This window comes from Brassica rapa, chromosome A04 (assembly GCF_000309985.2).
Source record: "Brassica rapa cultivar Chiifu-401-42 chromosome A04, CAAS_Brap_v3.01, whole genome shotgun sequence".
NCBI lineage: Eukaryota > Viridiplantae > Streptophyta > Magnoliopsida > Brassicales > Brassicaceae > Brassica > Brassica rapa.
This window is the reverse complement of record NC_024798.2, coordinates 20,934,602-20,959,930: the sequence shown is the minus strand read 5'-3', so window position 1 is coordinate 20,959,930 and position 25,329 is coordinate 20,934,602. Positions and strand designations below refer to the sequence as shown.

The following is a 25,329-nucleotide window of genomic DNA, read 5'->3' as shown; positions in this document are numbered from 1 at the left end:
TAAAGACTCGACAGGCTCTTTGCCATCTGTCCACAAACATCAAACGTATGTGATCATTCAATCAATAAGCTAAGGAGAAACAGAGCATTTCAAAAAGCTTCTTCTTCAGAGCCTTGTGTAATAGAGTTTTGCGTCCCATCTCTTTCTTATTCACAGGTCTTCTCAGTTTTTGTAACGTGAGTCTCTGTGCCACTAGTAGAAAGAGTGTCGTCTTTGGTTTCAACAATCTCTATGCTTTTCTGGTTATGCTCTTTCTCTTCATCCTCAGTAAGTAATATCATCCCAAGTTTTCATAATTAATTAAATTCAGAGGTTTATTCAAGGTGAAAAAAAAAGATATAGAAATTGAAATAATGTTTACTTTTATTTATTTTTTATTAAAAATCTGCATACAGTTTATGGTGTTATTGACGTGTATTTTACCATAATAGAATTCTGAAACATAAAAAAAAAACACACACAAAATAATGGGCTAGTCTATGAAACCCGGGTTCGATGCGCGACGGAGTCATTTCCCTAAGTTTTCCAAAAGTAATATTTCAAAATTTTCTTGACCTCTCAAACAAAATGAGAAAAAAAAATGTGGAACTTGGAATCTCAGAAGAAGTCGAAAGTGTGAGAGCCTTTCTCAGATGATGGCCTTGCATCTCTTCCCCGCTTCTCTTCACTCAATCTCGAACCCTTCTTCTTCTTCATCATCATCTCGATCAAAACAGAGACACCTCCTTCTCCAGCTCTCTCCTCCTCGCCTCCGTTCTGACCGTAGCCAAAGCGGTGTCACCGAAAACGACAACGATCCTTCTTCCTCCGGTAAACAATTCCTTCTCTACTGTTTGATCCTTGATTCGTTATGTCAAAATTGAGTTCTTCTGATAACCCTTGGATTCGTTTCACTGAAGGTTCTTCATCATCATCAGTACGCACACAGTTAGATCTTCTCGAACAGCTTACTTCCACAAGCGACGGTACACGCCTGCTACTTATTCTTGAGGCTTAGTTCTTGAATTAATAAAAATAAATTAATAGAGAATTTTCACTACAAAACATAGTTAGCTGGGCGGGTTTTTAAATGTTTAGATATTAGTTGAATATCGAAACATATGTTTGGTCTTAAACATGATTTTATTTTTGGGGGATTGAGTTATTGAATTAATAAAATAAATCGAGAATTTACACTACAAAACTGGTTAAAACATAGTTAGTTTAGTTGGGTGTTTTTTTTTAAATGTTTAAATATTAATTGAATATCGAAACATATGTTTGGTAGTATTAAACATGATACTTTTATTCTTGGGGGGCTTGAGTTATTGAATTAATACAATAAATCGATATACAGTAAAACTAACAAATTTAGCTAGGATTCGTTAAAAAGTTGTTAGTTAAACAGTGTCAGAATTTCGATTTTTTAAATGTTTAGATATTAATTTGGTATTGAAAAATAAGCTGGATACTGAGTATAGTTACCATTTACTCTTAATTAACAAATTGTGGACTCAGTTAGGGTTTTATATGAATTCACCAGGTTACTTGAGTGATGGTGGTGGTAGCTTCAGGGGTTCCACTGTTCGTGAACAATTGGCTGGGCTTGTTGGTGACAGGGATGATGATTTCACCATCCCCTTGGGGAAGAACTTGAAGAAAGTGAGTCCTAAGTTCTTAACCACTTCTCAGAAAAGGAACATCAAGAGGCAAAGCTACCTTAACGAGGTCTCTCAGAGGAATGACTCTGTTTTCTTTGCTACTATCGGCGCCTTTGTTATCCTTCCACCTTTGTTGATCCTCGCGATTGCTATATTAACTGGCTATGTTCAACTCTTTCCTTAAGTATGTATACAAACAATGAACATAATCCTTTCTTTCAAGTCTTGGTTCTATATATGTGTTACTTGTTATTTGAATAGGAAGAACATAGGGAATGAAAGACAATAGGATCTTCATGTGTTAGCTTGTGTACTCTTTCCAAATGCATAGTAAACCAAATTAGTCTAAAAGTAAGTGACAAGACAATGAGCCAACATTCAAAACATAATAAGTGAAGTTCATGAGTTTTACCTGGTGATTATATTTCTTCATGTACTTCCCAGTCTATGTTACAGATTTGGTGAGCCTCGATGGTGCTTTTGGCTTGCCATTGCTTATCATTCTGCAATCGAGTAGTTTTACTACAATTTTTATTAGTTTTGCGTATTGTTAGATTGTTTCATCCAACTGTTTTGTGAATTCAAATGAACACAGAAACTGATTATATTTGTGTTTTTCTTTGCTGTTAGAACACATTTCTTCTTCTATAGGCTGTCTTCTCATTGATTCAGACTAATTTATAATATATATATATATAATATGTATTTTATTGAACAACATGGCTATTGATATGTATATAATATCAGTAGTATCGAACATGAAGAAAAAAAAACAGGATCCGAGTTGGTTCTGAATGAGAACAAAATCAACATGAAACACATCTCCCACACTAGGAGATAGAAAAGTTATTACAAGTGATTAGTATTTCCATCTATAACTGATCTAAGTTCATCCCAACTTGCTGCGTTTCCGATGAAATCTTCACCGTTGATGTTCCAGAGATTAACCAAGTTGTTATCATGGCAAGTATATGTCGGTTGATTGAAACCAACCGTAGTAAGTTGGTTCCAATAAGGATTATGCGTCTGTGGCTGACGCTGCGGCTCATGTAGCTTGTGGGACAAGGATTCTACGACGTGATGGCTAGTGTGATCGGAATCTAAGCTGCTCGTCTTCGAACATGAATCAGTTAAGGTGATAACCGGTCTACGGTTTGGTTGTAGGATGGTTGGGTTTCGATGATGTGTGACTCGTTTGAAGATTCTGCATAGTGTCCACACCTCCTGTGGAAACAAGACGGGTCACGGACCCATCAAAAAAAAGGTTTTCAACTGTAATATCTGAAAGCAATTTATGATTGCATGATGCGTTTATATTATGGTTTTTAATTTTATAAAAAAAATCAAAGAAAAGTACATTAAACTAATGGATTATTATGATTTTGATTGATAGACACATTATTATACCAAAGTTTAGCACAAAGTATATTCCATCAAACGGTATTAAAGGAAACAATAATTAGTCTATTGTCGACATTTTCATGTATTTTTAAATAATTTGATATTTGTTCTCATGATTGTATTTTTAAATATAAAACTTTCTAGAGTCTAGTTTTAAATTTTAATAAAAGTTGGCCCCATTTTCAGGAAAAAGAATATGTGATCAATACATCGTATGGAAATGTGCATTTGTGACTGACTTTTTAAAGTATTTAACACCACGATTATAGGAAAAGTATCTCACTAAAAAATGGACAAGATGGTGTAGCATGATGCATACTCTTCTTGGTTACATAAACCGGATTAAACTTACTGCTTGTTGAGTTGGCGACTCGGATTTTGCGGTAGATGGGAGGCGAAATTCATGCATCATCCAATTGGTTTTAGAGCCCTTACCGGCTGAACCAAGATAGTAAACTAGAGACTTCTTTAGGCCAATGCAATCAAGATTTGAGTAAACCGGTTTATCAATACCGGTGGCTTTCCAGAAACCTGAACCGGTGACTCGGTTTGGTCTAACGCTATTCTTGTATTTCCTGCCTCTCATGCAGAAGAAGTACCACTCGTTTTCCCCAACGCTGCTTACTCCTAATAAAATCCACAATAAATCTTCAGATTAATATGTCACCTTCATGAAAAATACAGTATAAATTATGTATGTCTGCATAAAAGATCTATTTGTTATTTTACCTAATTATGTATATATTAGGTATATTAATTGTTTTCTTGTATCGTTTTGATCCTTTCTGACATATAAGATACCACTAGTTAGTAGTTACTAGTGTCCTATGATTTGAGAAAGAAATGAGAAAACGAGGGTGATCCAATATAGAAACTTACTTGGAAGATCCCAAGGATCGAACTTATAGATATCGATCTGTTTGATAAGTTCGAGTTTGATGGGTTTGTTCTCTACTTTTCTTCGAAGATAATACCCTAAAAGCTCTTCGTCAGTGGGATGAAACCTGAATCCAGGAAGTTTTGCTTCATCTTCTTCTTCGTGATCCTTACCTTCACCACTCATCTTCACTACATCGATCTCTTTATATCACCAATCATGTCTCTATGAATAAAGGTTTTCCATACATATATATATATATAGGTAAAGGGTTATCATTTTAATGATTATTTTGTGGCGTTCAACTGGTGCTTGGTCAATTACGAATGACTTTGACTATTATTATACACACACCTTAATGAAAGCGGACAGTAATTAAATATTACGATTATAAATTCAGCCAAATATTAAGCTCAGTTAAAAAAAACGTATATAACAGTAGCTCTTACGGCTATAGTCATGATGATTATTTAAAAGTTATTTATTCGATAAATTTTTACATTAATATCTGTTTATTAATCAATATTTGTATCTTATGGTCTTTGTGATTTAAAAACAATGTGCTCTTATTTTTTATTTTTATTTTGCTAAAATTTGAATATGCGCTTATTTTGAATGATACATATTATGATTCTTAACAAATGTATATTTATAGCCAGAGAAACATAAACCACAAAGCATAGAACTATTTTATCTTATATATTAAAAGAGAAGTCACAACCTTGATTCATGTGTGATTTTTTAAAAAATGGATTTAATGAACCTATTCCTAGAAAGTCATGTTACATTTAATATCTAATTTTATCATTTAAATTTTGGGCCTACAAGAAATTTTTATTGGGCTATCAATAATTAAATTTAAACAATAGATGATCCATTGGATTTATATATAGTATAAATAAAATAAATATAATTTAATGTTGTAATACTATACCTCTATATGCTGAATATTTAAATATTTTTTGAAGTCAACTTTTAAAATTAAAAAGATTTTTTTTGTTAAATAACAAAAATCATATTATATAACAATGATTAATCTTTAATACCTTAAACCAATGAAAACAAATTTTAAACTATATAGTTTATTTTAAAAACTAAACAAAAATTAAATGCTTAATTATTTACTCGATAATATAAATCTTTGAAACGAAAATTTTAATTTCTTAAAAACTTTCTAAATTTGTGAAATATTACAATATCTTTGAATATGACAATAAAAAAATATTTTACTAATCTTTATATATATAGTTATGATTTTAATAATGAAATAATAATCCGAAAATATATATATAGAAGAAGATACAAATACATGTGAAAGTATGAAACAATCTATTCAATGAAAAAAAAATATACAGTAAGCTTATTATGTTTTAAATATTGATAGACACATATATATTATAATATATACTAATCTTATATATTAAAACATAAGTCACAACTTTGATTCATGTATGATTTTTTAACAAAATTGACCCTCCCTAAAAATCAGTTATCATTCATTTATTACTAATAATATGAATTAATAATATCATTCCTAATATAACATTGACTCCTAAAAACCCGGATTGGTTAACAAACTCACCTTGATTCATGTGTGATATTTTTATTTGAATCATCATTTAAAATTTGTAGTAAATGTATTTCCTTAATGCTAATATATAATCTTTTAACTGCTGAAAACATAATATAATTTGATATCTTTTAATTTAAAATATAAATATAAATATTTAATTTTCTTAACAAATGTGTTGAAAAACGTTATAACAATATCTTAATTATCAAAAATGTATATAAATAGTTTCTCTAATTTTGTAATTAGTAATAAAATTAATGTTATTATACATTAATATATATATTTTATTATATATTAATGTTATTATACAAATAATCAGTTATCTTTTATAAAATGAAAAACATTATATCAAATTTTACTATTTTATAGTTCTATCATTTTAAAATAAAAAATTGTATTTAACTAAATATGATAAAATTATTTTAAATTGATAAATTAATATATTTTATTTTGACAAACATTAAAAATTTATGCTAGAAATATAATATGTTGGTAGAACGAGTTAACATTAGTAAATTAGATAATTCACGTGTAAAATTAACTTATCTTAAACTTTTATATATATATAGTTATTATCTTAAATGAATAAACATAATAAATACTGATAAAGGAAATCTAGCGCTTTGAATTACGGATCAGGATCATAATAATTGAATAAAAAATAATTTTAAAATATATAAAATAAAAAATACCAAATATATGTGATGATTTGAAATAATCAATTAAGTTACAGCATGAAAACTATCAAATTGTTATATTTAAGATAGTTATATATAAACATTTAAATATATAAGTAACTTTAAAAATATATTCTAATTATGTAATATATATATAAACATGAAAATTAATACCCGCACGGTTGTGCGGGTCCAAATCTAGTTTAGTGTTAAAATATTTGTATGTATTCTTTCTAAAACTAGTTAAAGTTTTCTTCTTGTTGTATCAAATAATAGTATTGTGTTAGTTGTAAACATGTATTCAAAAGGTTGTATTAAGTAATATTCTTTCATTTGACCAAAAAATAATATCTCTCAAAAATATAGAATATTTTAGATGGTTTTGTATATTAATTTAGTAACGAAACGAACATAGGTGTTATGTGGAGTGGGCAGTTTATAATCTAAATGTCGATGTCGTCTTTGTTGGTATGCAGAAAAGTCCAGGGAAAATGGAAAATAATTAGATTGTTGATTGCAACTATATATATGATACGATTAAACAAACTAATTATATATGATGTAATATTGCTGACAAAAAGAAAATTATATAGTAATGATGTAATATTATCGAAATTCAAACATGTCGTTATCCATAGTTGTTACGTATATATACACAGTGATTATATTACGTTATCAATAAAACCGTAAGTTCAATATGTATACGTATAGGTGATTCACGTGGTATGACCATATTCTAGATTTCCAAACTGTCGAAAAGATGTAAATACATTTAAAAATAAGATACGCACTCATACGAACCAACATATAACTTTTAAATATGCTTCATATGTAGACTCAACCATTTTGATAGCCGGGGAGCCAAACACAAACGTCGTCGGTAACCAAATGTATTAAATAATAACAATTCTCCTATCATCAAATTCTGCATTCCAAAGTGTTTGCTAGATAGTTAAAGGAAGTTTGATGTACTAGTTTTTTGTTATAATTCAAATATTCAATAATTAGTATGTATGGTGGACAAACCCACAAGAGTTTTCTTGCAGGGAAGAAATACGACAAACTGATCATTAATCACCTATCTACTCACATATCCACACATGGACCATTCTTCTTTTTTTTGCTAAAACACATGGACCATTCTTCTTAATTTCTGACTTGATATGTTGAATTCAATCCACAGTTCATACTATATGAAGAGAGAAGAAAAGTCCTAGATACGAAAGAGTTGCTTCCCCACCAAATAAGCTAGTGAAAATTATCGACAAAAACATTAAAAACCAGTTCAACTTGATAACATTTCTATCGACAACAAATATGAGAACAATCTTAATTTTTTGGTTTTTCACAAAACTTAGTTATCAGTTTTAAACATGCGTGAAGTAAATATGACGTCTGCATGATATTAATTATTACTTATCAAAAAAAAAATGATATTAATTATTTGTGATTAGCTACTATGTATAATACATAAAAAAAATTTATAAGGGTTGGTTGCGATCCGCCCCAGATGAAGGTTAAAACCACAGCAAGGAGAAATAAATTATCAAAGTTAATGACTTAAAGGACAGACAATAACTTAGCTTTGCTACCATTTGAATATAACATTCAAAGTCTAGCATTTGACTGTTGAATCTTATCATAAATTTTCAATAAAAGATACAAATAATAGAAGGTGCCTGCAACAATCTTAGTACGAATACATTGATCATCTTGGGTAAATATCAAAATAAATAAATAAGTTTCAAAAAAAATCAAAATAACTAATAACTTTTCAAAGGAGGAAGAGAGTCAAAGAAACATAATATCCAAATTTTCAACTCCATGACTTTTTTTAATTTCTTCGACATGGAAAAGAGACAAACACTGAATGGGATCTATCAGTATCAGGTTTCTATAAAGAGTATGTTCATATTCGAACAGAGAAAAAAAATAAACAACAATCAAAACTAGAAAGACTGCAAGTTATAACGTAAGAAACGTTAGCCGTTGGTATATTCATGTCTGGAAGAGAGTAACCGTCTATTCTATGCTTCCACGCAGGCAGCCGCTATTGCCTCAAAGGTTTCACACTGCCTACTAACGTGGTTGCATTTTCTTCATCTTTTGTTTTCCCCGAAGATATTGGGCCCTTTCGTATACTTAAGCTTAGATTAATGAGCTTCACGCATAGGCCCATTACGTCGAAACCATTGTTATAAAACCTAGATGAATTTTATACAACTACCTTTACGATGACTGGCCATAATTTATAAGGCTAATTCGACTGGTGAATTGTCACATATATTATCTTAGATAATAACCATTGTAGAAGGCCATAGTTCCGGTGACTTGATTGATGATATATCATCTTCAGCATGCGTCTCAAACAAAACATGAGTGACTCCCAGAGCTTCATCACACTCTCCATTGCCCATTTGCACTAACTTTCTGTTTGAAAACTTGAGGACTGCCTTAATATTGCTTAATTTAGTTCCAAACCATATCTCAGAGATCTCTGAGGGGTTCCTAGCTCAAAATCTAGCACAATCCACTTCCACGTGCGTTTATCCTTCTTCCCTGCTCCATCACTGTTGCACTTCAAGACAACAAACGTACGGAGTAGACCGCTTGCACTATTTTTTTTTCCTTTTTTTTATAAACCACTTACACTATTCTATATATGTTAATATGCTATGTTATTATTACTATCGGTCGTTTATTTGGCTATCACAAGTTTGAATTGTATTACGATATATACAAATCCATATTCAAATATAAAATATATTCCTTATTATCTTCTTTCATTTTCTCTCTTAGGGTTTCACCTAAACTATTATACAATATATCCTCCTTGTTTCATCGATAGGAAAGCATCTCTTCTTTCAATCTTAATAAATGGAAGAAATCTTGATTTCATATTAAAATACTAAAAGATTTTGAAAGCATGTTGCTAGATAGGCCTATTGCTAGAGATTGATTAAGATTTTATGTTCACGGTACAATTAAGAGAAAATGACATGCATTTACTAAAGAAAAACAAAAATCATGGAGTATAACTAATGTGCTGATGTTGGAAATAGAGTCCGAGACTCCGGTGGGGATGTGGTCCATTACCAGTAGGCACGACGGTCCACGATTAATTGGTATTACGACAACATAATTAATTGCAAAACGATACGAAGTCATGAATCAATAGAGAAAGTTGAAACACTAGTTTTTTTCCATAGGTAAATGATATAAAAATATTAAAGGTTACCAAAGGTTTTTTCCCGACAATTTCTTGAGACTTGTCTGCTTCAAATTCAATAGAACATTGAACTCTGATAACAATCCGACCTTAATTTACATCGTATATGACAAAAAAAAAACGTAATTTAACTTGTTGGATAGTGAAGAATAAAACGTCATCTTACACAAATCATGTGCAGAGAAAGAAGTCATAGGAGTTGTGATTTGACAAATCCACCCTCAAATCATTGTTTGCAGAGTTCTTTTCAGATAAGGTACAGATCAGAAAGCACCTCTAGAAATCTAGCAATAGATCTCATCGCTAAATAAGAAGATCTCCACTTGTGGGTCCCATTGAATCCAACATAATGTCCCAGAACTTGCCACGTGGCGTTCATTCTTAAAGGTTACAGTACTGTTGTCCTTACAGAATCATTATCTCCTTCGCTGTAATATCTCTATCTGGCTTTAAAGTCTTTATACTCCTGTCGCTTTCTGTCTTTACCAAAAGAAGTAAAGAACCTTGCTCTCTCTCTCTCTCTCTCCTCTCTGCTTCTTCTCTGTTTCTTTCATGTTTTATGAGAGTTTCTTAACAATGTCTAATATTTAGTTTTATCACGTAAAGCTAGTGAGAGGAAAGAGAAAATTCTGGTGTGGAATTTCTACTTCCATTAATCAGGTTTCGATCTTCTTCAACTTCTGATTCGGCCAGAAACTTTCCAAATCTGGTAAGTATTCTAATACGGTCTTTTGGCTTCAGAAGATATTGTTATATTTGGAATCAGTTGTTGTTTCTTTCTTTTATTCATCTCTACTAAATTAACTATTTCTTTGATCCTTCCTATATTGTTGGAATATATTAAAAATGTGTAACAGGAGAATGAGCACATGTTCCTGTTTTTATAATCTTAATTATTTCTAAGATAATGATTAGTGTTATAAACTACTGGAGTTGATATTATAAAACCCTACTTTATGCTTCTCTGTATCTCTTAATCATAAGTCATGATTAGCTCTGTTCACCTTTTTGAAATCAGATTATCTCTGTTCATTTATGCATCTTATTTGAGGTTGATAAAATAATTCTCTCAGAGATCTGACATGGAACATCAAGGTTGGAATTTTGAGGAGAATTACAATTTGTCCAACAATAGGAGACCTTTAAGGTATATTATGTTTAATCTAACTATTCATTTTGCATCTTTTTGAAAAATCTATATAATAGTATCCTGAGTGTATATATTTGTAGGCCACAAGATGAACTAGTAGAGTTGTTATGGCGAGATGGGCAAGTGGTTCTACAGAGCCAAACTAACAGAGAGCAAACCCAAGCCCAAACTGTGAAACATGATCATCATCAAGAAACCCTAAGATCCCAAACATTTCTTGACGATCAAGAAACCGTCTCTTGGCTACAATACCCTCCATATGAAGACCAATTCATAACCGACGGCTTCTCATCTCATTTCTTCTCAACCGGTAATCCCCTGGAGAGACCAGCCCCAGAGACGGTTAAGCACGAGGCCGGTCCTGACCCTCCAGATCAGGCCATGCCTCCTCCTAAGTTTAGGTTAACGAATTCATCATCAAGTGTCAAAGAACTAGGAAAGGAACAATACTCGGTGGTGACCGTTGGACCGAGCCATTGCGGAAGCAGCCAATCTCATAACAATCTTGATGTCTCAATGCGTCATGATCGGAGCAAAACTGTCAATGAAAGGCTTTACCATAACGCAGGTTCATCATCAGGTGGCTCCTCTGGTTGCAGCTTTGGCAAGAACATCAAAGAAATGGCTGGCGTACAAAGCATTACAACAGACCGTAAGAGAAAACATATAATAGACACTGATGGATATGTGTCTCAGTCAGATGTATGTTTTATTTTTTAGCTCATAATGTTAAGTTCTTGAAACGTGTTTCCGTACATTGCTCATATTTTTTTTATGTTTTATTTGGTTTACATTGCTCATATTTCTTGAAACGTTTTACAGGTAATAGGTAACAAATCGAACCAACCATCAGGATCAACGCGCAGGAGTCGAGCAGCTGAAGTTCATAATCTCTCCGAAAGGGTACTTCATCGGTTCGTCTAAATATAATTACTTTTGTCAAAAAAAGCTATATATAATTATGTATGATATATATATTTTTTTGATCAAAATTATGTATGATATATATATAGTAATTAATGTTAGTAGATTGTATATTTGGACAAAGAGAAGAAATATAAAACTGTTATGTGTTAATTAAAATAGAGGAGAAGAGATAGGATCAATGAGAGAATGAAGGCTTTGCAAGAACTAATACCTCACTGCACTAAAGTAAGTTTTTTTTTTTGAACATTAGCACTAAAGTAAGTTTTTTTAATATGATACGGAGATTGATTGATTAAATTGAAAAACTTGCTATTAATTTTTTTTTTTTTTTTGCAGACCGATAAAGCATCCATTTTGGACGAAGCCATAGACTACATGAAGTCACTTAAGTTACAACTTCAAGTTATGTGGATGGGGAATGGAATGGCTGCTGCTGCGACAGCTCCGATGATGCTCCCTGACGTACAACCTCAGCCGTTCATCCGCCAGATGCAGAGCCCGGTACAGCTGCCTCGATTTCCGGTTATGAACAATCCCGGTATAGTTTGTCAAAACCCGGTACAAAACCAAGTTTTCTCCAATCGGTTTGATAGATACATTGGCGTATTCCCACAGATGCAGGCTGCGTCTCAGGTAAGGCTCATACGACGTAGACTATTTACTTGAGTGTTATTGAGCATCAACGACGTCGTCTGCTTTAGTGCTAACTGCTAAACGACTTATGATGATTTGACACGTTGTGGTTTGATATTATACGCAGCCGATGGCGATGCTGAGATTTGGTTCTCAGGCGGGACAGCAAAGTCAACAACCGTCTGCGCCGACGAAGACAACCGACGGTTCTCGTTAGAGCTACAAAACTGACGTTGCACTTTTCTTTTCTTTTTGGTTTATTTATTTAGATAACCTTATGAACATGATTAAAACGTTATTTTCTGTATATGCGAGTTTATGTAACGTGTAATTTTTATCAAAATGACATGAGCTTTTTGTAATTCTGTAGAACCTTTAAAAGTAAAATACATGTTTGGTATCTTTTGGTATGGGTTTATTATCTGATAAAATCAAAAGATAAAATCGTAACTGTGGATTTGTCTAAGTAGTTGAAAATATTTTCCACTACCTCGTATCATACCCGTAGAATTGTTTTCTTGATAAGTGGCTATACCATCATAACATACATTTCGTTTTTGATCAAAGAAACTATATCTGATGTTAGAAAAAAGCTCAAAGAAATTATATCTAGCTAGGATTCCACTATCAAATGCATACTTATGATTATTAATCAATCAAACACAAGCTATGCTTTATGATCAAACATAATCAAACACAAGCTCTTCTTAGAAGTACATAGAGATAGAGATCTGGTCGGAGTTTGATAACTTGTTAATGTTGTATGACGTCATATTGTTCGTAAGATATGCTTTTATTTTCTTTTTGCCGAATGTTTAATTATAGGGATGGAAAAGGCAAGTCTCACATGTGAAGGAGCAGTTTCCAATGAATGTCATCTGTCATTTATCAAACATCGACATTTTAGGATTTTAGTCATGTGCTCCACTGGTAAGAATCCATTTTAGCAATAATTGAGTAAAATATCTTAGATATTTTCTTGTGCATTGTTTATTTGAAAAAATGTTAGCTGAATAAATCACATTGTTTGATATGTTCACCGATTGCTTTAACTCCTTTTCCCACAAAGTGTACAAACTGAACTTCTATATGTATGTAATCATAAGAACAACCTGCGGGTTTGGATTTTAGTTTCGAAATAATCAATACTTAAATCTTCCAACACATCTACATAACCAGGAGTTGTCCAAGACCGTCTTTAAGTTAATTTTACTGTGACCTATTGACTTTTTGTTCTAGGAAGAAAAAGACACTGTTCAGGAGTATATGGGAATGGAATAAAGAAAATGGTATGCTTTACAAATATGAGTTTATCATGGCGCACATGTGAGTTATACGATTTGGAGAGGATTGAATGTTTGTATAACGATGGCTTTGCACACTATGCCCGTGACTTATTTACCCCTTTGTTGTACCAGTTGGAATTGACTACAAACATGTATCCATTGACAGCTTCTAGAAACCTCAACTGTACCATGCATTTGTGTTTTGTGTTAAGAGTCATAATAAGCGTAAAATTAGATACACAATGAAATTAACTTTTCATATGTCCGTTTGTATGACTTTCATTTAAAAAAAAAATCAATGTGGCTCCGTCCGGTGTATATATTAGTAGTAATTAGTATCACACACTAATTTATAGGTATATTCTCTATTTCATATTCAATGACGTTCGATAGAAAATCACATACTAAAGGATATAGCAACTGTTTTGATATATTTAGAAGCGTCTAAGACAATTTCCTTTGTATTATGATGTTTGAAATTTTAAACGGAGGTCAAAACATTCAACGTGGCAGGATTATTGTAAATGTTTGTCTTCAATTCTAACCAGAATCATAACTACCAACATCGTATTAAATCATTTAGAAGCGTCTAAGACAATTTCCTTTGTATATTTTTCTCTTCGGATTTATATATTTTAACAGTAGAAATTAAATGTTTATTATTTGTACGATTCAAACAAAAAAGCTGACGTTTTCTCACTTTTGATTCGAACGTATTGTTTCACTACACGTCAGCCCTTCTGGACCACTTTGATCAATAAGCTGAGTAACTTATCAAACGTGCCAAAATGAGATACGCAAAAAAGAATTTCAACTTCATAACTTTTAAAAGTTAACGGCTGTAAAAAAACAATATTGGTCGGTGTATATATTAGAACTCTTTTTAGCTTTGATTCTAAATAAGCCACCTTAATTCAACATCTTCATTACATTGCATGCGTAATGCGTTGATTAATTTTTTTTTCCAACATACCTAGCATAAGTTTATATCTAGTCTAATGAAACAAGGCGCTATCATCCAAAACCATCACATCCTCAAAACCCATATCTCGCAAGTTGAACCGTGGTAACCAAATTTGTATAGAAAATGTATATATTATAGTTAATACTAAATAACGTATTATTAATATTTTTATCAAACAACTCATTAAAATGACCATAATATTTAACTATAATAACCTTTTTAAAATATTCAAAACGATAACATATCATATACTAGTGTCAATAACTTATTATTCTCACTTTATAGTTTTTATGTAAGTAGACTAATTATAATACCACTAATTGGCAATTAACTACTTCAAACTGACAAATTATTTTTTCTAAAATTGTATAATTTTATATAACTATATTACTTTTTAATCAATAACATTACATATTGTCGTTATATAGATTCACAATTCATGGATAATCAATCAGTAAACTAAGGAGCAAAATTTTAACTGATAAATTTTACTTAATATCACTTCATCTTTTTGATAATTATTAAATTTTAACTGATAAATATTAAAAAAATTGATAAGTGACCATTATAAAGCAACCCAACCTACTTTTCTCGACTTCAGGAACTCGAAAGCCAAATTAAACCTGTCTCCTTTTCTCTCTCTAGCAGCCTCTGTTCTTTTTTTTTGTTCTCCTTGAAACTTTCTCTCTCTTTTCTCATCTCTGCGATTTTGATATTCTCTCCCGATTGTTTCGCTTGAATTACGCATCAGATTTCTCCGATCATCACCGATCTACGTTCATACTGATCGGTTTGAGCAGGCAGAGTGAAAAAATAAATTAAAAAAACAGAATCAGGAGGGAGAGAATTGTGAAGAAAGAGAGAAATCGCATGAATTTGTTTGGAAGCCTGATCTTTTCATCATCGATATCGAGCCACTTTACGACTTGTCTTCTTATCTTCATCCTTCATTTTTCTCCTCAGCTTCCTTCTAATAGTAACAATAATAATAATAATAGTAATCGTAATTCTAATCGTTTGATCAATTGAAAAAAAATCATGGAGTCGAGGAAAAACTCTGATCGTCAAATCCGCAGAGGTATTGTATTATTTTCACCTTTGTCGATCATTTTTTTTTTTTTGCGTGTCTGAATATACGAGGAATCTAGATGACTTCTGTAACAAAAGTTTGGCTTCTGTAATAAATAAAAAAAAAGTTTGGCTTCTGTAATAAAAGTGTGGGTTCTGTAATAAAAAAGAGAGTTTTTAAATTTTCTCGGTTATTAGTTTTGCCCTCGTGTTGATTTCTCCGTCGGTGATTTGATTCCCTTTGTGGTGTCTTCGTGTTTTGGCTGTATTTGCTGATTGCCACAAGATATGTTGTGTGTGGGCTCGTTGTTTGTTTTTATTGTCTAGTCATCTTTTGACGATGTGTAGGTGTTACCGTAGCTAGAATTGTCACACGTTTTTTTTTTTTGGTTATAAATCGTTAATTTATTGGACTTGAATGATCGTTGATTCGTCCTTGTTTCATAAATATTATCACAGCTAATTGCTTTTCAGCTGGTGGGAGGATGAAGACAAGGTCGCCTTCTGTGATAGTTATTGGAGGTGGTTTTGGTGGAATCTCTGCTGCTCGTACTCTTCAAGATGCTTCCTTTCAGGTCTGTATATCCCCTGGAAACTGTATATTGCAACTTGGATTCGTTTAGGATGATGATCATCACTTTCTCATGTTTTTTTTAGGTTGTGGTACTAGAGTCCCGTGATAGGATTGGTGGAAGAGTTCACACTGATTACTCATTCGGTTTTCCTGTTGATCTTGGTGCATCATGGTAATCTTTTTGATCTTTTTGATGTTTTTGAGTTCTTGGTTACCTTTGCTAAAGCTGTAGCATTCTTGTTCCAGGCTACACGGAGTGTGCAAAGAGAATCCTCTGGCACCAGTAATTGGGAGGCTGGGACTGCCCTTGTATCGTACTAGTGGTGACAATTCGGTCTTGTATGATCATGATCTTGAGAGGTGTGTATTGTACAACAATTCGGATATACCTAATCTTAATCCTACATTTTTTTTAATATAATTTTTATTCTGTGCAATTCTTTGTTTCGGCAGCTATGCTTTGTTTGATATGGATGGCAAACAAGTTCCTCAAGAGTTGGTAACAGAGGTTGGCATAACTTTTGAGCAGATTTTGGAAGAGGTATTTGTCCCTCACATTCATTTGCTTTTGTTCTTTTTTTTTTATCAACCTTTATTCTTTTATTACATCATATTATGATGCTTGTGAGTCTTTGTTCTACACTCAGTCTTAACTAGATTCTTCCTTACCAAATCCAGATCAATAAAGTCAGGGATGAGCAAGAGGCGGATATGTCAATATCTAAGGCTTTCTCAATTGTGTTTTCAAGGAAACCAGAGTTGAGGTTAGAGGGGCTTGCACACAATGTACTTCAGTGGTACTTGTGCCGCATGGAAGGATGGTTTGCTGCCGATGCTGACACCATCTCCGCAAAGTGTTGGGACCAGGTTTCTTTACATTCTTCCTTTTGCAGCTAAAATACCATGTCTTGATTGTCTCTTTAACATCCCTAAACATGTGCAGGAGGAGTTGCTTCCTGGTGGACATGGTCTTATGGTTAGAGGGTATCGCCCTGTCATCAATACTTTGTCCAAAGGGATTGATATTCGACTAGGCCATAGGTAAAGCTTTGCGCTTTCCAAGTGTTTTTAGCATGTTTTACTTTAAAATAATCATAAAAAGTTTATATCACAAATATAGTTTCCAGATAAAAAAAATGAAAGAGTAAAAAAGACACACATAGGGTTAATTGATCTAAAATTAGGATTTAGTTTTTGGGATGGGGTTGAGAGCTATGGTTTAGAGTCTAGAATCTATACTATTAAAGCAAAATCCCTACTAGGATTTTGTCCTTAGTTTTTCAAATTATTTACATTTCAATGCCACTGTCATTTTTTATTATTTTTAATAAATTTCTGCAACAATAAATACAACCAATCAGATTTATTTTATGATTAATCAAATATTTTAAAGATACTTTAGTATCCACTATATATAGAAAATAACAATACTAACTATATTTTGAAATACAATATCTAGAAAGTTACGATTAAATATGATGCATGTGTTTTCCTAAAACTGAATACCCTATTTTTACTGGTCTCACCAAACGCTTTATTGACAAACCATAACACACACAAAAAAAATTACCCAATGGCTGTTAATATGTTGGTCGATTACTCACGTCAGCTATTCCATAATCTCAATTTGATACCAGTTTTTATATGATTAAGGATTGCGTATTAGATTTAGGGATTTTAAAAAAAAATATAATAATTTTTTTAATAACAAATAAATTATGTAAAAGTTACTACATAATAAAATTTATATTATTAAACTCTTAAAAACTAATTTCTATGAGTATAAATATGCAACTTCTTATATTATGTATTTAGGCCTAACACATATGAATGTACAAACAACACAATTTGTAAATAAGATTAGATTATGTTATGTAAAAATTATTTAATCTTATAACTAACAAATATTTATAAAAAAAATTAAAAGGAACAAATCCCGCGCTTTTAAAGCGCGGGTCAAAATCTAGTTTATGATTTAAAATAGAAAATTATTATAAATGTATAATTCAATAATAGTATCTTAATCTTTTGTTTTTTAATAAAACTTATTTGGTTATTTCTTTTTTGCGGGCTATTTTGTTCATAAAATTATTTTTATGTCTTTTAGGAGATTTGCCTTTTTCTTTAAGGTTGTTGTAGCCATAACCTATGGTTCTTTTGCTTCTCAGGGTTACTAAGATTGTAAGACGGTACAATGGAGTGAAGGTAACGACAGAAAACGGTGAAACATTTGTTGCAGACGCTGCAGTAATCGCTGTTCCTCTCGGTGTCTTAAAATCCGGAACCATAACATTCGAACCAAAGCTACCAGAGTGGAAACAAGAAGCCATCAACGACCTCGGAGTAGGAATCGAAAACAAGATCATACTCCACTTCGAAAAAGTCTTCTGGCCAAAAGTAGAGTTTCTCGGAGTAGTCGCAGAAACCTCCTACGGCTGCAGCTATTTTCTAAACCTCCACAAGGCCACAGGACATCCAGTTCTTGTCTACATGCCGGCCGGTCAGCTCGCCAAAGACATCGAGAAGATGTCTGATGAAGCAGCTGCGAATTTCGCCGTCTTGCAGCTCCAGAGGATACTTCCTGATGCTCTCCCTCCGGTGCAGTATCTAGTATCGAGGTGGGGGTCTGATGTGAACTCGTTGGGATCTTATAGCTATGATATCGTGGGGAAGCCTCATGATTTGTATGAGAGGCTAAGGGTTCCGGTGGATAATTTATTCTTTGCTGGTGAAGCGACGAGCTCGAGTTTCCCGGGGTCGGTTCATGGGGCGTATTCAACTGGTTTGATGGCTGGTGAGGATTGTAGGATGCGTGTGTTGGAGAGGTATGGTGAGTTGGATCTGTTTCAGCCTGTGATGGGTGAAGAAGGACCTGCTTCTGTTCCTCTTCTTATATCTCGTCTCTAAAACTCATTCATCTTTTATCAAACCAGTCTATGCAATCTGTTGTGCTATAAAGAACCTGTAAGTGATTTGGCTTGTCTTGTTGGGAAAACAATAACTATTATAGTGTTGGATCATTAAAACTTTTGAATGTGAACATTATGCCTTGTGATATATTTATATCCCTATTTATATATGACAATCACCTTTGAGGATTTAAGTATTAACTTTTCTTACTTCCGCTATAGCCTATAACTCATTTCTCTCTTTTTCTGTGGAATTTAGTACACTAGTTTTTTACACTATGTTATAAATTTTCATGTAAATATATTTTCTTTTAATTTGTATAATTGTTAACAAATCAATTTTTTTCTAAGATTTTTTTTTTTGAATGTTAAATTTTATTCAAACAAAAAAAACCACTTTGTTTACATTTACGCTTCATATGAAGGAATGAAAATTGGAACATTTATGATCTACTCTTCTACTGGTCTTGTGGAAAACCAGTATCTAAGACCCCTCTCCAAGCGAGCATCCCATGCTCTTTGTACAGAAAGAAATCTATTTCTTGTATTCCTATCTATGGTTCTGATCAGAATTGCTGAAGTTGAAGGCTTCTCTCCATGCCTCCGCCCATTTCTTTCCATCCATATACCATTTTTCTAAGATTGAAGATTAGTAAACATTTAATCAGATAGTTTTCACTATTTTCACAAAAGAAATACACAATGCAATCAAAGAAAAAACAATGGCCTGTAAGTTATAACTCATAGTAAGACAAAAACCAGATTTTATATTAAACATTTTCTATTAATTTATATGATTGTCAATCATTTTTGATAAAATTTGAAACTTCTATTTCATAATATATTTAATATTAAGAGATATTTAATCAAACCACTGAACACAAAATGTTTTACTACCTTGACCTAAACACAATGCTATCAAAGCAAAACTATAGCCTGTAACTCAGAATAACTTCTTTCAAAAAAGAAAAAACTCAGAAAAACCACTTATGAGGAAGAAAATGTAGAACAGAACTTTTAGGGTCCAATGTTACAAATGTGAAATAGAAGCGCTGTGAATTGCAATAATGAGTATGTTGAGGGGTACATTGATAAATTTCATAAATTACGAAATGGAGAAAAGAAGATAAGAGTAGAACAGAGTTTAGTTCATCCTCTCCAGTTTCTTCTCAGCATTTCAGTACGGTATATTTGTCATTTCGCACGACGCAGACCTTTTGATAAACTAGTCCAGATTCCATTACTGTTTCTTGACTTTCTTCTACGATCTTTCTGAATCCTCGAGTATGTAAAGCAACCACAAGTGAGCGATCACAAAGCCAAAACATACAAACGTACGAGAAAGAGGCTAAAGGAGAAGATGGTACACGATCATTATGCAGATTTTTACGTACCAAAAACATTAAAGAGGATCTACAAATCAGATAACACAGATCATACTAAGCCAGAATAGGTCGAGATCTGCCATATTTGCCACAAAAGCTTTTTTTTTATCAAGATCCCAAGATCATCCCCTTATAATTCCATAAGCTTCACATCCTCCACATGATTCAGATATGTGTGAACATAATATCTCCCTCCACTCCCAAACGCTCCCATTCCTTGGATTACAACTCTTGTTACGCCACATTCAGTCATTCTCCATGCCGGTTTCTCAGTTCCTCCTAATGTCAGGACTTGATGCTTCATAGGTCTGTCGTTGCGATGACGGATCATTAACGTCATGGTCCCTGGATAGCAACTGAAGCTATAGAAAAGAGTCTGTGACGAAACCAGGAAGGAGCCGAAGCAGTGACACACCCGTTCAATACCCTGATCACAATTCACAATCTGATAAGCGATTGGGCCCATATCTTGAGCTTCGAATAAATAGTTAATGGGCTGTGTGGCTCTGTGTCCTAATCTAACTATCTATTTCTGTTGACGTAAGGCCCAAACTTGAAGTTCAGATGCCCCAGGTGGATGATCAGGTTCTCCATCTCATCATGCATGACTACAACATCATTATTGGAGTTATGTATTATAATTTTCTTATATATTAATTTACGAGCCTATGAAAAACTTGAAAAATTTGTTAAAGTCTCTCGTTTATATTTAATTTTGGAAGATTTTAGTTTATAATTTTGATGTAGATAGAGAATTATATGTGTTTAAAAAGGACTTAGTATTTTCATAAACTCCTAACGATTTACAAGAATTAAGGGGAACAGGTAGAAATGTTAATAAGAATGTGATGAAGCTAAACGCCCATCCACATGAAAGTCAATCATGGTGAAAATGGACCAAAAGTTTCTAAATACCAAATACTCAATAATTTAAGTTTGAGTCCTTGAAAAGTTTTCGTCAACGATCATCAAAAGCTTTTCAATTCATCGTAGCTCAGAACAGTACTGTATGAAAGTTAGTCCGTGGCAACTGTCATACCAAAAGAAACAAAAATAATAATATAAATTACACAATTTTTTTACTGAAAATACACATTTGTTCATAATTGGATTGACTTGTAAAAAAAAAGATGACCTCACACACACATACAAGTACGCAACACATAATACATAACATTGACTCATAGTCGTACCACAAACCCATTTGCATTTTCCACCAATTATAGAATTATCTTCTTCTCATCACCTTTTGCCAATAATAATTAGTAGCTTTCTATTGGATTTTTCTATAAATTATGTAAATGAGAAGAGAATATTAAAGTCTTTTGCATGTCCTGTTAAATGATACAGAACAAAAGCGTTAGGTAGCATTCACAGTTCTAAGACGACCTTCATTTTCTTGTTTCTGTGTAAACGATTCAAATCAATCAACTTCAAACTCTTAACCAAAGTTCTAATTTTTCCTTATATTTTGTTGACTAGTTAACAAAAATTTTGCTCTCGAAAGAAATTCCAACTTTGGAACGTTGAAGCATTTTATTTGACTGCAATAATCTCAATTTAGTAGAGAAAAAATTGAGAAGATGTAGCTAGCTAGAGTTCCCCACATCCATGGAATAGTTATTGTTACAAAGGTGCAAGGACCAGCTCTAGCATCCAAATAATTTGCAAGCTTTAAATCTTCTTTTTCTACTTAAAATATATTAGAAAATTGTCGTTTATACTTTCACATTATTATCGGCAGCTTTTAAACTGTAAGCTGGAATTTTGTTATTCATAGAAAATTAATCAACTAAATCTACATAAAACACATATGTTAATTAATCAAATCACTGATAGTCTATCCTTTTCGCTCTCATTTGGCATTGAGAAACACTTGAGCTTATCGTAAGGTCCCTATTGATTTGTCCCGTTTCAAAACTATCAAAAGTTAGTTCTTACGTATAGTCAATCATCAAATCATCTATAAACTTATAATATTTATATCTATCAGATACTCCTTATATACTATATTTAATAAAGTAGATATATAGCTATTTATACACATAATATATAGGACAAAATCCGAACTAAATTATGTATTTGTTCTTTAAAATATAAATTAGTTGAATTAATTTGTAGTATTATATATAAGCACATTATTGCGTGAATTAGTTATGCATGCATTTATTAGACAAGACAGTATACTTACCAGTTATAGATGATATATAGACAGACGACGTCTGAAGTCATTAGCAAGCTCGGAGATATATACTTCATGAGTTTAGTGTCATCCTTATCCATCATTTACGGTTGATTAATGATTTACTAAATAGCAAGAGTAGAATACATGATGTAAACATAGTGGAATATTATTTTTTTCAAAAAAAAACATAGTGGAATACAAGGTACGATTCATGTAGAACAAATACGATAATGTTCATTGTAGTTAATTAGTATAGAACTATCGGGGCAGAAAAAAATAAGTCAACGCGTTGCCCGAAAAATTGTATACGAATGTACCTGATTTAAAGAAGGAAAATTCCATAAAAATACTTCAACTAAATTTTTCTTAAGCTTTTTAAGATTCATTTTTCCGCTATCCACTTTAGTACTTCAACTAATTATTTTGCCCAGTTTAACATATAAAATTTTAATACCCAAACTATTTTTATTTTAATCAAAAAATATTAATAAGTTTCAAACGAATATTAAAAAATCTTTGAAATCTAAAAAAAAATTCTAAATTCCCACTTTTAGTTTAAGTTATAGGGAAGAAATTAACTAAATAATGAAAACTATTTTAAATTTATAAAAACTTAATTTTGATAGAAAAATAAATAAATTTGTTTTCTATTCCCAAAAAGAAACCAAATTTGATATTTAAAAATAAAATTTCTATTACAAAATTTAAGATTATCCACAATTTAGTTACATTTATTTCTAAGACTTAAAATAAAACTAGAATTTTCATATTTTGTGAATTTTAGAGGTTTTAAAAGAAAATTATTTGAAACTTATGAATATTTTTGAATTAAATAAAAACAGTATGTGTATTAAAATGAACATCATTTTAAAAGTGTGTGTATTAAAATAGGAAAAATAATTAGTTGGAATATTAAAGTGGGTAGCGAAAAAAATTTGGATATTAAAACGCTTAACAAAATTTAGTTGGAGTACTTTATGAAATTTTTTCTTTAAAGAATTAACCAACCTTAGGATGAAATGTTTAGGGAAAAAACTTTTAGGATGAAACAAAGAGTGACCAACACATTCATAAAGAGAACATATGTACATACTTCTCATATTATTTTAGTTCTGTTTACCATATATTGCTCATATATATAGTACTTGAAGTCTTGAAACTTATCGTCATGTAATTTTCATGACATTTAGCAAATAAATAGCAGAGAATATACAAATTCTTTAATTTTTATTTGCTGTCACAAACACCCACCACTTGATATTTCAAACTATTATTAGTCTTAATTCTAATTCCTATTTCAGCAGGTTCACCTTCATTTATTTAATACATAACGAACTACATTACTTTTGACCCCAAAAAAAACCCAACTACATTACTGTCGCAGAAAAACTAGAGTTCTGTAGATGATTGAACCGTGAACTAAGTATTGTAGTTGGTTTCAAATATCCTCAATTATATATTGTAATAGCCTGGGTTATTTTAAGAAATTGTAATCTACAACAACCCAAAAACTATAAAACTAAGCATAAATAAAATTAACTTTATTAGACAAGCCCCATTGAACTAGTTAGCTGGCTTAACTTTTCGTAAGTTTTACACAGAAAAAAGGTTTATAAGTGAAGTTACAAAAAAAAAGAAGGGGTTTATAAGTTATAACACATGCATGCAGTTGCACAAACAAATAAGTTATATGACATGCAATAGTATAGTTCTTTGGTACGAATGTTAAATTTGCAATAATATAGTTTCTTTCATTTGCGTTCTCAAATTCAAATAACCTGTGCTATATACCCTTAATTTAAACTGTGTTTAAAAAAACTTAATTTAAACTAATATGATTATTGACTGCTGAAAACAACAATCGAAAAATAATTCAAAAATGTAATACAGTAAAATTGCATGAAATTTTTTTATTACACAAGTATAAGATGTATGAGTAATTGATCTGACCGCCATTTTTTCCTTTTTTAAAAGAAAAAAGGTGTAAAATAGTTTCTACTTGCATTCTTTTTTGTATAACCTTTTAATACCATATAAGTTTCCTTAGAATTCTTGAGAACAGAAGTGTTAGCTTTGTTCCCGAAACTGACAAGTGGGTGAGTGGTGACGTCGCGTCGTTGAATCTTCTTTGATGATTACATAAGATGGAACCCACTATTTTCTGTCAATTTAGGTTTGGCATTATCATTATGACATTATCCATGCACAAACCAAAATCAGACAATTTATTATTTTCTCCTAATAATTAAAAATGAGACATTTGCCCCCAAAAAATAACAACGAAAAATATTGTTCAACAGTTAACACACACGAAAAAATATTATATATGAAGTTTAAAAGCAAGTATATCAAAAATAAGTTCGATTTTTATTTTGGCATTGTATATTTTTTGTCGCAAAGCATCTCAAATTTCTTGCTAGTTTTTTTGTCGATACATGTTTGTATGAGTATCACTGGATTTTTTAGTTATATACTTATAAATTTATCATGCATAGACATAAATAAAAACCGTATTAAATAGTTATTTCATAACAACATCTATGGTTGTGATTGGTAAAAGTAAGTAAAAAGTGAAGTAAATAAAAAGTGAAAGCCAGCGAAAAACAAAACAGATGGTAAAAAGAGAGAGAATAAGAGAATTATAAGTAAATGTATTTTTCCAGTAAATGTCAGTAAATTTTAGAGTGTTTTTTTCTATCTGCGCAGTAAATGGTTAAAAAGGTAAAAAACTTCATTTCACCTGATAGGAAAAGATTTAGCTGAATTTAGAGTAAATTTATTTTCAGAATAAATATTTACTCTATTGATACCGTCTCAACCTATATACTTCATGTCTCTTTCTCAAAAAAAA

The 25,329-nt window shown here is 31.7% G+C and overlaps 4 protein-coding genes across 6 annotated transcripts; 3 read left to right on the top strand and 1 right to left on the bottom strand.

The window, feature by feature from the left end:
* Positions 1-552: 552 nt before the first annotated feature.
* On the top strand, positions 553-1,892 carry LOC103866032. Its single transcript, XM_009143902.3, has 3 exons — positions 553-810; positions 900-965; positions 1,523-1,892. Exons 1-3 carry the CDS (start codon positions 633-635, stop codon positions 1,822-1,824), a joined length of 546 nt encoding a protein of 181 aa, XP_009142150.1. The 5' UTR covers positions 553-632; the 3' UTR covers positions 1,825-1,892.
* A 455-nt stretch (positions 1,893-2,347) lies between these two features.
* Positions 2,348-4,479, bottom strand: LOC117133598 (transcription factor JUNGBRUNNEN 1). The gene is made up of 3 exons (XM_033290157.1): positions 3,921-4,479; positions 3,394-3,668; positions 2,348-2,864 (listed from the first exon to the last, which is right to left on the bottom strand). The coding sequence occupies exons 1-3, from the start codon at positions 4,102-4,104 to the stop codon at positions 2,490-2,492; spliced, it is 834 nt and encodes a 277-aa protein (XP_033146048.1). The 5' UTR covers positions 4,105-4,479; the 3' UTR covers positions 2,348-2,489.
* A 1,847-nt stretch (positions 4,480-6,326) lies between these two features.
* On the top strand, positions 6,327-12,517 carry LOC103866034 (transcription factor PIF4). 2 transcript variants are annotated; one of them, XM_009143904.3, is made up of 7 exons: positions 6,336-10,106; positions 10,471-10,544; positions 10,628-11,249; positions 11,370-11,450; positions 11,634-11,699; positions 11,811-12,107; positions 12,235-12,517. In XM_009143904.3, the coding sequence occupies exons 2-7, from the start codon at positions 10,480-10,482 to the stop codon at positions 12,322-12,324; spliced, it is 1,221 nt and encodes a 406-aa protein (XP_009142152.1). In that variant the 5' UTR covers positions 6,336-10,106; positions 10,471-10,479; the 3' UTR covers positions 12,325-12,517. The 2 variants fall into 2 exon arrangements, with proteins under 2 accessions (XP_009142153.1, XP_009142152.1); XM_009143905.3 differs by lacking the exon at positions 11,634-11,699 and having other exon boundaries at positions 6,327-10,106; positions 12,235-12,469.
* A 2,452-nt stretch (positions 12,518-14,969) lies between these two features.
* LOC103866035 (polyamine oxidase 2) lies at positions 14,970-19,099 on the top strand. Of its 2 annotated transcripts, none has more exons than XM_009143907.3 (8): positions 14,970-15,435; positions 15,885-16,000; positions 16,083-16,171; positions 16,246-16,359; positions 16,453-16,540; positions 16,678-16,866; positions 16,943-17,040; positions 18,168-19,099. In XM_009143907.3, the coding sequence occupies exons 1-8, from the start codon at positions 15,396-15,398 to the stop codon at positions 18,904-18,906; spliced, it is 1,473 nt and encodes a 490-aa protein (XP_009142155.1). In that variant the 5' UTR covers positions 14,970-15,395; the 3' UTR covers positions 18,907-19,099. The 2 variants fall into 2 exon arrangements, with proteins under 2 accessions (XP_009142155.1, XP_009142156.1); XM_009143908.3 differs by having other exon boundaries at positions 14,981-15,435; positions 15,900-16,000.
* Positions 19,100-25,329: the final 6,230 nt, after the last annotated feature.

Excerpts from the sequence above, each read along its gene's own strand:
- LOC117133598 (XM_033290157.1), bottom strand. The coding sequence starts at position 4,104 with ATGAGTGGTGAAGGTAAGGATCACGAAGAAGAAGATGAAGCAAAACTT. Across the intron at positions 3,669-3,920 it reads CGATCCTTGGGATCTTCCAA|GAGTAAGCAGCGTTGGGGAA; the intron begins GTAAGTTTCTAT and ends GGATTTTATTAG. Across the intron at positions 2,865-3,393 it reads AGTCGCCAACTCAACAAGCA|GAGGTGTGGACACTATGCAG; the intron begins GTAAGTTTAATC and ends TTGTTTCCACAG.
- LOC103866034 (XM_009143904.3), top strand. The coding sequence starts at position 10,480 with ATGGAACATCAAGGTTGGAATTTTGAGGAGAATTACAATTTGTCCAAC. Across the intron at positions 10,545-10,627 it reads AACAATAGGAGACCTTTAAG|GCCACAAGATGAACTAGTAG; the intron begins GTATATTATGTT and ends ATATATTTGTAG. Across the intron at positions 11,250-11,369 it reads GATATGTGTCTCAGTCAGAT|GTAATAGGTAACAAATCGAA; the intron begins GTATGTTTTATT and ends AACGTTTTACAG.
- LOC103866032 (XM_009143902.3), top strand. The coding sequence starts at position 633 with ATGATGGCCTTGCATCTCTTCCCCGCTTCTCTTCACTCAATCTCGAAC. Across the intron at positions 811-899 it reads CAACGATCCTTCTTCCTCCG|GTTCTTCATCATCATCAGTA; the intron begins GTAAACAATTCC and ends GTTTCACTGAAG. Across the intron at positions 966-1,522 it reads GCTTACTTCCACAAGCGACG|GTTACTTGAGTGATGGTGGT; the intron begins GTACACGCCTGC and ends TGAATTCACCAG.
- LOC103866035 (XM_009143907.3), top strand. The coding sequence starts at position 15,396 with ATGGAGTCGAGGAAAAACTCTGATCGTCAAATCCGCAGAG. Across the intron at positions 15,436-15,884 it reads TGATCGTCAAATCCGCAGAG|CTAATTGCTTTTCAGCTGGT; the intron begins GTATTGTATTAT and ends ATATTATCACAG. Across the intron at positions 16,001-16,082 it reads TTCAAGATGCTTCCTTTCAG|GTTGTGGTACTAGAGTCCCG; the intron begins GTCTGTATATCC and ends TGTTTTTTTTAG.